At 37.4% G+C, this 13,481-nt stretch overlaps 1 protein-coding gene and 2 pseudogenes across 1 annotated transcript; 1 reads left to right on the forward strand and 2 right to left on the reverse strand.

Annotated features, from left to right (window-relative positions):
- Positions 1-5,025: 5,025 nt before the first annotated feature.
- On the forward strand, positions 5,026-6,431 carry LOC130982753 (uncharacterized). The gene is made up of 4 exons (XM_057906836.1): positions 5,026-5,205; positions 5,443-5,537; positions 5,636-5,915; positions 6,036-6,431. The coding sequence occupies exons 1-4, from the start codon at positions 5,026-5,028 to the stop codon at positions 6,429-6,431; spliced, it is 951 nt and encodes a 316-aa protein (XP_057762819.1).
- A 157-nt stretch (positions 6,432-6,588) lies between these two features.
- Positions 6,589-10,249, reverse strand: LOC130982762 (glutamine-dependent NAD(+) synthetase-like; annotated as a pseudogene).
- Positions 10,250-10,470: 221 nt separating this feature from the next.
- Positions 10,471-13,453, reverse strand: LOC130982771 (glutamine-dependent NAD(+) synthetase-like; annotated as a pseudogene).
- Between the last annotated feature and the right edge of the window lie 28 nt (positions 13,454-13,481).

A 13,481-nucleotide genomic window follows, 5' to 3' on the forward strand; every position in this document is an offset into this window, starting at 1 on the left:
AAATACACAAACTCATAGTAAAGTCCAGAAATGTGATTTTTAATTAAAAACTACTAAAAATATAATAAAAATTAACTAAAACATCTTAAAAACATACTAAAAACAATGCCAAAAGCGTATAAATTATCCGCTCATCAGTGATCATGGATCGCTTAACCAAATCCGCTCATTTTCTACCTATCCGAGTGAACTATTCTATGGAGAAGTTGGCGAGAAAGAACATCGACACTGTGGGATGATGTTGAACGAGATGTTTTGGCAACTTGTTGGGTTGGCAACGTCGAAAGTAGGATGCTTCGTGGAGTTACATCGCGTGATTCAGATTTTCGAGGGTGAAAATCTTTTTAAGGAGGGGAGGATGTAAGAACCGGATTTTTCATGGATAAAATCATTTAAATGCCCAAATTAAATTCTGGAAAGTTAGGATGAGAATTTGGAGATTTAAATATGTTTTTTGGATTCAGTAGGTCCTTCCGAGTCAGAAAATGTGTTTTCTGCAAAAAAAAACCGCGAAAAACCGTGAACTGGCTATCGAACCGGTTGAACCGGTTCAGGTCTGCCCGGCGCTGCGCGAGAAAAAGTGAAAACAGTCCAAGACCTTAGAAAAATATTAGAAATGGAAAACCGGGTGTTAGTGTTAAAGGTTTGACCTAAAGTTGGGCCGAACGAGCTAAAAACGCTAACGGATTGGACCGGGCCCAAGTTGGACCCAAGCCCATCATATATAAGGGTTCATTAATGAACCCAATCAGCCATAACACACATAAACACAACACCCACACCAGCTGAGAAGAAGAAGAAGAGAAACCCCATGGTCACTATTCATCACCATCTTCACAAGCTCATATCTTGAGCTACAGAGCTCCGATCGCCGCACCGTTTACGGCCACGCGTTCCTTGTGAAGAGCTCTACGAAACCCATGCAAGAAATTGGAGAGGTAACCACGAAATCTTTTCTGTTCTTCTCCTCAAAGTTTCGAGTTTTTAGGGTTTTGGCTAAGTGTGATTTTTGGGTGTTTAAGTACACTCTAGCCTTTGATTGATGTTGGTTTTGGCTTCCAAAACTGTTGGACAAGGTAAGATGCATTGAAACTCTTGTGAAATTTCAATTATAATGAGTCCTAGGTTGATTTATGATAGTTTATGTACATATAGCTTGTTTATGGTGAGTTTGGAGCTTGTTGATGTTTGTTGAAGATTCTTGGTGGCTTAGATTGTGCTTGAAAACTTGTCTTTGGCTCAATTTGGGGTTTTGGTGCATATTGGGGATCGACCAAGGTATGGTTTCGGTTTTCTCTATGTAGCATATAATATTCATGGACACTTAGGCTAGTGACCCATAGGATAGGTTTGAAATTTTATATGTTGTTGATGATTGGTTGGTTGATGGTGTACAATAAATTGGTATTGTTGATATGGTTAAATGATGATGTTGAAATATGATGGATTTGGATGATTGAACATTGTTGATTAATAATATGAAGCATGGTTGAGTTAATGATGAATGATTTGTGAAGTTGAGAAGTGATTTGTGTTGATATATAAATATATGATATGGATGTTGATGTTGTGGATGAGGAAAATTGAAAGAAAAATGTGGTAAGCTTGGTGTAATATGGTATAGGGAGTTAATTTTGATGAAAAGTGGAGTTTGGATTGGGTTGGTTTGGTTTTGGTTGGGTTTTACAATAAAATTGTGAAAAATGTGATTTTGGGTAAAAGTTGGGTTTTGGTGAACTTTGTCTGATCATAACTTTTTCCTCGGTTCTCAAAATTGATTGAAGTTTGTTTAGAATTAAAGTTCATTAAAAACTCTTTAAACCAATATAAAGTTTTCAAGATTTGAAATTTTGTAGAGGAAGTTATGATCATTCAAAGTTGGTGTTGAAAATCTAAAATTCTGCAGAGTTGCAGAATTTCAGGATTTCTGATATGTGCGCACGCACAGCCTTGTGCGAACGGCCGAACGCACAATCCTGCAAAATTCTTATTCTGTGCGGGCGCATAGACCTGTGCGTACACATAGGCAGGAAAAGGCTCTCTGCTTGCAACGTTAGACAACTTGTGCGCGCACATCAATGAAGAATTGCGACTTGTGCGGACGCACAGCCCTGTGCGCACGCACAAGTCGGGAAGGGTCGTCTGTTGGGGGCGCTCGCACAGCTTGTGCGAGTGAACAGGCTTATAAATTTTAGTACCTGTGCGTACGCACACCCCTATGCTTACGCACACTTCCAAAATCTTCCTGGGCGTGCGCACGCACACCCCTGTGCGGACGCACACGCCCTGTTTCACAAATTTAACTTTGTTTTCAACTATTTCACCTTCCCAACAAGGTTGTAAGCTTCTATAACACCATTTTAAGGCTTTTGAACTTAATTTTGAGTATGGGAATATGGGAAATAGGCTAAGGGTTGTAGTCGATGATTATTATGAAATATTAGAGAACGGAGGCTTAGTTTTCTGGTGTACTGAGGATGGGTTGGTAGAGTGAGAATGAGGAATGGGAATGTTGACTTAATAGTGGTTGAGATGAGTCGAGGACTCTGAATGAGATGAAGGATCCATGATATATTGAAAATGTTTTGAAAACCACTACACTACTTTTTATTGAAACAAAGAGACGCTATGCGCCCAGGCAGGGGCTGAGGTTGGATCCCGTCTGTTCGAGGTAGCGGCGACAGCGTAAGGACGGTGGTTCGTCCCGCTTGCACTTAGATGTGAGGTCAGTGGCAATAGATCCCGCTCGCATCCCTTCGGATCTATAGAGCGTGCAGGCGCCGGTACCTAGACAGTGATCCGAGCATTATATCTCGGGGGTTCCCATATGAGAATCCCGAAGGGCGACGTCTCCATGGAGATGTGTCGGGTTGGCAGTTGAACCGACAATGTGATATCACAGCCAGTAGGACAGGCATTCATCATATGCGTTTTCTATCTGTTTGTATGCTTTGACTACTTGTACTGACTTGCCTAATTGTATAACATGCCTAATTGCTATTTGACTTACTTGCTATATATGCTTCTATTTGTGATTTACTTGCCTTGTATATAATTGTGATTTCTGCTCGGATTGAGGAGGTTCGGAAGGCGGTGGCGATGGGATCGCATGGAGGATCGGTTGGTGAAGGCTGTGGGACAGCGGTGTTTGATTAGATTAGAAATCCCCTAAGATAGATTACCCTTTTATGGTGTTATGGCTTAAGTTTTGTTAAGGTCTTATATAATTATGTTTGTCTGTTTTAGTATGCCTTAAGATTGAATCTTGTGATGGATATGAAGTCTATGATTGCCTTTGGCGTTCCGGGGTCTTATATCCTACAGGGTACTGTTACCATACTGAGAACCTCCGGTTCTCATGCCATATCTTTGTTGTGTGTTTCAAATGCAGGTCGCAACCCACCCCGGTGAGTTGTCTGATTGGTGACAAAAGCGGAGGACCGGATACTTCTTTTGAGTCTTTTGATTTATTTTGTATATGACTCTCTCTTTTGTATTTTGTTTTGCCTAGAGGCTTGTATTTGAGACAATAAAACTGTATAAGTTGTTTTTATTGTCTGGTTTCTGTGTGACTGTTTATGGCTAGCCGGCTTAAACTCCGCGAGCCGTGGCTAGACTCTTATGATATTATACTATGATATTTGTTATATTGTAATTATTTCTTATGTCTTAAGTTAGAAGCTTCGTTAGTACATTTTGCGCTTTTCAAATCCTGTCTTTGAGCTATATTCTTCATAGGGCTTCTAGATTATACTATTCTTTCTATATATATTATATGTATGAGCTTAGAACTGTCGTAATCTCTGATTACCCTTTGCTTTACGACGCGAGGTAAAGCTTAGACTAATTAGGATGTTACAAGGCCCATTTGAAGGAAGCTAACCTTGGGCTCCCCAGACCGGTTAGGTCTGACCTGGTTGAGGACCTGACCCGATTGAATGAAGAAGCAGTGAACGCAGTGTGTCTCCAAGCTGGTTTGTGACGGTTGCAGAGGAGAGAAGATGAGGTGATTCGGGGAGAGGGTGCAGCCGCGCAAGGTCGATGTTCTGCAGCGCAAGGAGTCAGAGGGTGTGGCAAACGGCGAGCAGGCTACCGGCATTAACATAGTGGATCTACGCCCTGCAGCTGAGAGGTCTGGACACAGCTATAAGTAGCATAAAAATGAACGATGGAGAAGAAATTTGAAACGGAATGAGACGAAAGGAAGAGGACCGATTGAAGAACTCCAGGAGGGACGGGAACCCAGTGATGCGAGAAGTAGGACATTGGCAACGTGGTTGGAAGATGCATACGGTGATGGGCAAGGAACGGAAAATGAAGACCAAGTAATAGAAGAGACTAACACAGGGGTGGATATGAAGTAAGGTTCGGCGTTGTACAGAGGCAACCAAATCCAGAGTCAAGAAGAGGAAATGGCAGAGAATAAAGAGGCTTGAAAATTAGCAGTAGAATCAGGTGCGATCCCGTGTAGTGATGAGGACAACATTATGGCGATTCTCCAAGAGCAAAATGAAACAATAGCTATGAAACAGAGACAGTCAAAACAAAAAGAGAAAATCAAAAGAATTCGCCAAAAAATTCGTAAGCAGGTGTGTAATAAAATTTATAAATGATTTTAAGCTCTTGGAATGTTAGGGGATTGGGAGGAGTTGCAAAATTGAATATGATAAAAAAAACTTCAAATATAAGTATATATTAGATATGTTGGGTTTGATAGAAACAAAAAAAGAGGTGGTGAATAAATTTGATGTAGCAAGTATTTGGGATAATGATAGAGCTAGTTAGGAGTGCGTTAATTCAATTGGAGCATCGGGAGGTTTACTGTCAATATGCGATAAATCTATTTTTAAATTGATAAATTTCTATAAAGGAGATAGGTAGTTATGTGTAGAAGGAGTGATGACTAAAGATAATTTTTACTACACGATTTGTCTGGTATATGGACCGGATGTGAGAGATGAAAAACTTTTACTATGGGAGGAATTAAGTTATATTACAAGGCTGTGTCGAATTCCTTTTTGTTACATGGGAGATTTCAATGAAATTGTGCATATGGAGGAAAGAAAAGGGGAGACTAGCTTGTCAACATCTTCTGAAGACTTCAGAGCATGGATAAATGATATAGAGTTCGTGGACTTGATGCTTAATTATCGCAAGTATATATGGTTTAGAGGCCAGTCTTGTAATCGTATAGATAGAAGCCTGGTTAGCTTGGAATGCTTAGACGCGTAGCCAGATACTCGACTTAGAGGAAGGCCGAGAGATTTATCAGATCATTACCCCTTGATACTAGAAGATAGAAGAATAGTTCAGGGTCCAAGACCATTCAGCAGCCTAGACTCGTGGTTCATGGATGAAGGCTTCCTAAGGATGGTGAAGGAATAATGGAGGGGTTTGGGAGATGCACAGTTTCTGGATAAACTGAAGGCGTTGTCAAAACAGCTAGGTAGATGGCACAAGCAGCGCTTTGGGAATATACCTGAGAAGATAAAAAAGTTTGAGGACGAGATCAAGAGGATGTTATGGTTAGCAATGGGGTATATGATTGTATAGTAAAAGCAAGAAGAAAGGCGCTAGTAAGATGTTGTGAGATATGGCATATGAGACAAGATATACACTGAAAATAAATGTCCAGATCTCGACATGCCAAGGAGATGGACAGGAACACAAGATATTTTGACAATATTGCATCAGTAAGAAGAAGGAATAACCGGATTGAGTCTTTAGTGAATAATGGGAGATTGGTAAGGAATTATGCAAGAATTATGGTCGTCACTAGAGATTTCTATAGGAAACTATACCAACAGAAAGCTTCGCCAAATATTAGCTTTCGAGATGGTCTAGTCAATCGGTTGGAGATGGAAGAAGCTCAAGCGTTAGAGGTGTTACCGTCGGAGGAGGAAGTGGAGGACACAGTACGGGATTGCGAATCATCTAAGGCGCCGGGTAGTGATCGACATAACATGAACTTTATAAAGGAATGCTGGAAGGAGATTGGTGTGAAATTTACTAAATCTGTGATGACCTTCTTTTAGACGGCAAGGCTACCAGCAGATTCTAATGTTACTTGGGTAGAGCTGTCACTGAAATTTGTAGGCGCAAAGGAGATAAATGATCTTACACTAATCAGTATGGTTGGATGCATTTATAAGATGATATCAAAAGTGTTGACAAGAAGAATGAGAAGCGTAATGTCAGGCTTAGTTGGGGAATCACGGAGTGCTTTTGTCAAGGGTAGGAGGATACATGATGGAGCGTTGATAGCATGTGAAACTGTACAATGGCTAAAACTGAAGAGGAAGGCGTCAGCAATCATCAAATTGGACTTCCAGAAAGCCTATGACAGAGTCAAGTGGATCTCTGTTGATATTGGGGTAGAAAAGATAGGGTTCAGTAGAAGATGGAGTCCATGGAACTCTATGTTGTTGTAAAGATATATTCCACCATTACCCCCTCCACTTGCCAAAAATATCATATGGCAACGAAACACATACCAAATATGGTTTGCAATTAAAAAAAAAACAACTGAAAGGGTTCTTAAAGAGATTCAAGATCAGTGTCGGAAGATATAAGATAACAAAACATTACTTAAGTGTAGTTAGAACGTATAGGCTCCAGTTCAGCAGTAGGCGGAGCTGCTTCAATTTCTGCCAGAGATGAGTAACCAAGATGGACGGCTGCCCATCACAGGAATGTCCTAAGCTTCTGTTTACTTATTCTACCAATAGGATTTATTTCTGTTGCACTGCAATCATACTGTAAAAGAGATAAACTTTGGTAACTGATATGTAATGGACCACAAAAATGAGAAATAATAGCAAGCAATTCAAAAAATAATAATTGAAATTTGTGTAGACTTTTGTCAAGTAACTACGTAATCCTTCATCCACATTTGAGCTCCCCAAGACAAGATAAAACCCTGGTTTGTTGTGAACCCAAGGTAATAGTGATGCTAACATGAAAGCAGGCACCATCCTGATTCTAGCTTGTATGTTTTGCCAGCTTAGATTCTCAACATCAGTTCCACTATTTACCTGTAAAGGCATACAAAGAAATTATTTGACCTATAATAGCATAAAAACATAAACAATTAAACAAATCAGATTTCAAAGCTTTTAGTTAGGATAAAAATGTTAGATTCCCCGCAATGAAACTAAGTTTCTCCCAGTTTTACCAGTTAGTAGCTTGTTCCTAATATCAATATGGAGATCTACATATGACTATTTATATTTGTAACACTTATTTATCTCATTATGAACAAACTCTTGGGCAGAAGTCCAAGTTATGAAAACACAGAGTTCTGGTACTTGCTAGCTATGATTAAAATAATTCACTAGTCCATGCTTCATTTAACTTATAGCATGGTCTCTTCCTGTAAGTGTTTGGAACAATGACAAAAACACAGATACAACTCCATCAATGGAAAGATCAAGGTACCATGAATCAAAAGTAGTAGAAGTAGACCGATCTTTATAAACATTGACGAAGATCTATAGAAATAGCATATATAAACTCAGTTGTACAGACAAATATTGAAAAAAAAAAGGACATTAAATTTATTACTTACCTATTTTCAGATCCGATAAAAACAATATAGAATATTCGCTTGGCAAATTCTCTGCTATCAGTAGGATATTGTACATCTTTGTAGTTTCCTATTCTTATTGCATCAACTTTAACTTGTTCATCTCCATTTGCAACTTCTGCAGGTAGAAGTGAATCACTAATGAATGCCACATAAACTACAAGGTTTTGTTTATTCCACCTCTTCTGCATTTGAAAAATGTAAAAGAAAAAAGAGATAGACATCCTGATTTTATTACTAGAAATTGTTTCAGATTGGTTTCAATGAAAGAATTCAAAACACACAGAACTAAGAAAAAGTAAAATATCGATGAAAGTCCAATTCTATAGTTAATTCAATAATTATCTAACTGTGTATCACCTATTAACCACCATTCTTTGAGATCCTTTTATTTTTGGTACTTAAACAAAGGTTTGATTAGTGGTCAGTTGAATAGTATGCTTGTTCCTATGGGTAAACCACAAAAAATGTACCCAAATTATTTTAGCGCTAACAAAAATATTTTCGAATACTTTTATCCACAAAAATGCCCTCAAATAATTTAAAAACATTGCATGTTCCATTAATGGAAAAATGTGACGTGGCTAACGGAGCATTCAACGTGGCAAGTGAGACTCTAACATTCTTTCACATCTTTCTTTTCCATTAACGTAGATCATTTCGGTTCACAGATGTCCACCTTTTGTGACATTTTTATATAATTTGAGGTTTTTTTCAATAATAAATTTCGGAGGCATTTTTGTAGGTGATAAAATACTTTAGTTTCATTTTGGTAGTTTACTCTTATTCCTAAATAAGTAGTATTTGTTTGTTTACACGATTAACATAGCTTCTACATACTGCCACAACTTGGGGCAGCTGATAGAACGTTGAAGGTATATCAGAAATTAACAACACTTGACATCAATCTAAATGTACATTTAACAACCAGTTGACAGATGCACCCAACGATTGCAGCAACTGATGAACCATCTGCTCCCCTAGAAAGGAGAAGCAGAAAACCAGATGCTTTGCTTCTTCTTAAATAGTCCCATAACGAGCAACCAGGTCCAAATGATATCTCCTCCTCAAAAGGGTGAGACTTGATCTGTGAAGCATATATCATATTCAGTTAAAAGGTACACAAACACTGTATGGTACTTCTACTGAAGGAACCTTAATTTTATAGCTTGCTTGCTCTTGAAAGCTACTTACAGATCCTCTTAGGCTTGCCACCTACCAATAGAAAAAATAGAGTTATGAAACCAAATCCAATGTCAACAGTTGAGGATTAAAATGGCATTGCATGCATTATAGGTGGGAGTTCATGCAACAAATACCATGTTTAGATCCATTCGTGCAATCACAACCTCAACATCCTATAAAGAAAATTGTGACCCTTGTGCAATGAGATAACCATTGACTACAACACAAGCACAACCATCTGTTACGAGTAAATTTTAAGAAATGAACAAAAAGGCCACATAAGTAAAATCTCCAAAAGCTGGAAAAGAAGATAAAATAACAGTTAACATGTCAATATATCAACTTGCATATATTTGAAGGTATTCATTCACCAGTATATGTATTAGACACCAAATTCAAAGCATTATATCATTGTATTAAGAGAAACGTATTCTACAATAGTAAAGACGGCAACCATCGCATCCTAAGTGATTTCTATACATGTATACTTCGCCACGAGTGTTAATGGCATCTATAAAAGCACGAAGACAATCATTAAACTTTCAAATTTGGTGATGACTTCCACTAGCATACATAAATACTTCAACCTCATTCAATGTAAGCTCAGAATGTGGGAGAGTTGGAGTAAACAACTCTTCACAAACTTCAGCCGAAATAGCTCAACAATTTTGAAATACATCGAATCAGAAGTTGGAATGACAATAAATAAATTAAGCATACACAAACACAAAGACACAGTAGTTGGAACACACTAGTTCTTAACATGCATTTACACATTATCTAGAATTCGTAAGTAAACACACTAAATAACCCTTAAAAAAACTAAACTAATAAACACTTTAAAAATATAGCTTGTGAGTATGCAACATACGTGTCCTTAAACTTTAGAAATCCATAATCAAAGGGAACCGATGTCTTGCCTAATGTCTCAGGTATCTCATCGAAAAGCTAAAAATGGACAAGATAATCTCTCGGCTTCCACGCCGTGAATCATTGAAGTTCTCTATAATTGACATTGTTCGCAAGCCATATCTTTGGGCGTATCATAAGAATCTTGCGATTCAAACAAAGAACTTGACAATTGTAGCGCTCAGAGTCCATGATAATAGGCATTCCAATGCTACACACAACTCCATCCATCAATTCACATACTAAGATATCTTTCAAATATTCTCATCTGAAAACCAAAACTACAGCAAACTTAACATCATAATCAAATCAATTTTCATTATTTTCTAATTGAAAAGAAAGAAAAATAGAAAAAAGGAACGGGTGAAGTTATTACGCGTGTGTGACAGTATCGAGTTCCAAAAAGTGGTCTTCACAGCCATGGCCAGTAAGCTCGAGCTCTGGGCCGAGCCTAGTAACGATGCCGGATTGTTTAGCCATAGCGAAGGAGTCCTTGATTCGTTGAGTATTTGAATCGAAGTCCATGGCCCATTTGTTGAGATTTCAAGTGGCAACCTTCAACAGCCTCATCCTCATGAACTTGGAACGGAAACAGAAAAGAAAGGTTTATTTGTGAAACTGTACAATAGCTAAAACTGAAGAGGAAGGCGTCAGCAATCATCAAATTGGACTTCCAGAAAGCCTATGATAGAGTCATGTGGATCTCTGTTGATATTGGGCTAGAAAAGATGGGGTTCGGTAAAAGATGGAGTGCATGAAACTCCATGTTGTTGTAAAGATATATTCCACCATTACCACCTCCACTTGACAAAAATCTAATATGGCAACAAAACACATACCAAATATGGTTTGCAATTAAAAAAACACAATTGAAAGCATTCTTAAAGATATTCAAGGTTAGTGCTGAAAGATATAAGATAACAAAACATTACCTGAGTGTAGTTAGAACGTATAGGCTCCAGTTCAGCAGTAGGCGGAGTTGCTTCAATTTCTGCCAGAGATGAGTAACCAAGATGGACGGCTGCCCATCGCAGGAATGTCCTAAGGTCCTGTTTACTTATTCTACCAATAGGATTTATTTCTGTTGCACTGCAATCATACTGTAAAAGAGATAAATTTTGGTAACTGATGTGTAATGGACCACAAAAATGAGAAATAATAGCAAACAATTCAAAAAACAATAATTGAAATCTGTGTAGACCTTTGTCAAGTAACCACGTAATCCTTCATCCACATTTGAGCTCCCCAAGACAAGATTAAACCCTGGTTTGTTGTGAACCCAAGGCAATAGTGATGCTAACATGAAAGCAGGAACTATCCTGATTCTAGCTTGTATATTTTGCAAGCTTAGATTCTCAACATTAGATCCACCATCTACTTGTAAAGGCATACAAATAAATTATTTGACCGATAACAGCATGAAAACATAAACAATTAAACACATCATATTTTCAAGATTTTTGTTAGGATAAAAATGTTAGATTCCCCCCAATGAAACTAAGTTTCTGCCAGTTTAACCAGTCAGTAGCTTAGTCCTAATATCAATATGGAGATCTACATATAACTATTTATATTTGCAACACTTATATATCTCAATATCAACATACTCTTGGGCAGAAGTCCAAGTGTATAAAAACACAGAGTTCTGGTACTTGCTAGCTATGACTAAAATAATTCACTAGTCCATGCTTCATTTAACTTATAGCATGATCTCTTCCTATAAGTGTTTGGAACATTGACAAAAACACAGATACAACTCCATCAATGGAAAGATCAAGTAGCAGAAGTAGACTGATCTTTATAAACATTGATGAAGATCTATAGAAATAGCAGGTTTAAACTCAGTTGTACATACAAAGATTGAAAAAAAGAAGGACATTAAATTTATTACTTACCTGTTTTCAGATCCCATAAAAACAATATAGAATATTCGCTTGGCAAATTCTTTACTATCAGTAGGATATTGTCCACCTTTGTAGTTTCCTATTCTTATTGCATCAGCTTTAACTTGTTCATCTCTATTTGCAATTTCTGCAGGTAGAAATGAATCACTAATGAATGCCACATAAACTACAAGGTTTTGTTTATTCCACCTCTTCCACCTTTGAAAAATTTAAAAGAAAAAAGAGATAGACATCCTGATTTTATTACTAGAAATTGTTTTAGATTGGTTTCAATGAAAGAATTCAAAACACACAGAACGAAGAAAAATTACAATATCGATGAAAGTCCAATTCTATAGGTATTTCAATAATTATCTAATTTTGTATCACCTATTAACCACCATTCTTTGAGATCCTTTTATTGGTGGTACTTAACAAAGTTTTGATTAGTGGTCAGTTGAATAGTATGCTTGTTCCTAAGGGTAAACCACAAAAAATGCACCCAAATAATTTTAGCGCTAACAAAAATATTTTTGAATACTTTTATCCACAAAAATGCCCTCAAATAATTTTAAAACATTGCCTGTTCCATTAATGAAAAAAATGTGACGTGGCTAACGGAGCATTCAACGTGGCAAGTGAGACTCTAACATTCTCCGTTTGTCACGTCGTTCTTCTCCATTAATGTAAAAGATTTCAGTTCACAGATGTCCATTTTTTGTCATATTTTTAAATAGTTTGAGGATATTTTTGTTAATAATTAATTTCGGAGACATTTTTGTTAGTGATAAAATACTTTGGGTTCATTTTGGTAGTTTACTCTTGTTCCTAAATAAGTAGTATTTGTTTGTATGCACAATTAACATAGCTTCTACATACTGCCACATCTTGGGCAGGTGATAGAACCTTGAAGGTATATCAGAATTTAACAGCACTTGACATCAATCCAAATGTACATTTAACAACCAGCTGACAGATGCATTCATAAATACTTCAACCCCATTCAATATAAGCTCAGAATGTGGGGGAGTTGGAGTAAACAACTGTTCACTAACTTTAGCCGAAATAGCTCTACAATTTTGAAATAAACATCGAATCAGAAGTTGGAATGACAATAAATAAATTAAGCATACACAAACAAAAACACACAGTAGTTGGAACACACTAGTTCTTAACATGCATTTACACATTATCTAGAATTCGTTAGTAAACAGACTAAATAACACTTTAAAAAAACTAAACTAATAAACACTTTAAAAATATAGCTTGTGAGTATGCAACATACGTGTCCTTAAACTTTAGAAATCCATAATCAAAGGGAACCGATGTCTTGCCAAACGTCTCAGCTATCTCGCCGGGAAGCTGAAAATGGACAAGATGTTCTCTCGGCTTCCACGCCATGAACCATTGAAGTTCTCTATAATTGCCATCGTTCGCAAGCCACATCTTTGGGCGTATCATGAGAATCTTGCAATTCAAATAAAGAACCTGACAATTGTAGCGCTCAGAGTCGTTCATAATAGGCATTCCAATGCTACATACAATTACATCCGTCAAATTACATACAAAGCTATCTTTCAAACATTCCCATCTGAAAACCAAAATTACAACATACTTCACAACGTAATCAAATCAATTTTCATCATTTTCTAATTGAAAAGAAAGAAAAATAGAAAAAAAATGAGTGAAGTTATTACACGTGTGTGACGGTGTCGAATTCCAAGAAGTGGTCTTCACAGCCATAGTCAGTAAGTTCGAGCTCAAGGCCGAGCCTAATAACGGCGCCAGATTGTTTAGCGATAGCGAAGGAGTCCTTGATTCGTTGAGTGTTTGAATCGAACTCCATGGCCCATTGTTTGAGATTTCAAGTGGCAAGATTCACCAACCTCATCCTCACGAACTTGGAACGGAAACAGAAA

This window comes from Arachis stenosperma, chromosome 1 (assembly GCF_014773155.1).
Source record: "Arachis stenosperma cultivar V10309 chromosome 1, arast.V10309.gnm1.PFL2, whole genome shotgun sequence".
Taxonomy (NCBI): Eukaryota; Viridiplantae; Streptophyta; class Magnoliopsida; order Fabales; family Fabaceae; genus Arachis; species Arachis stenosperma.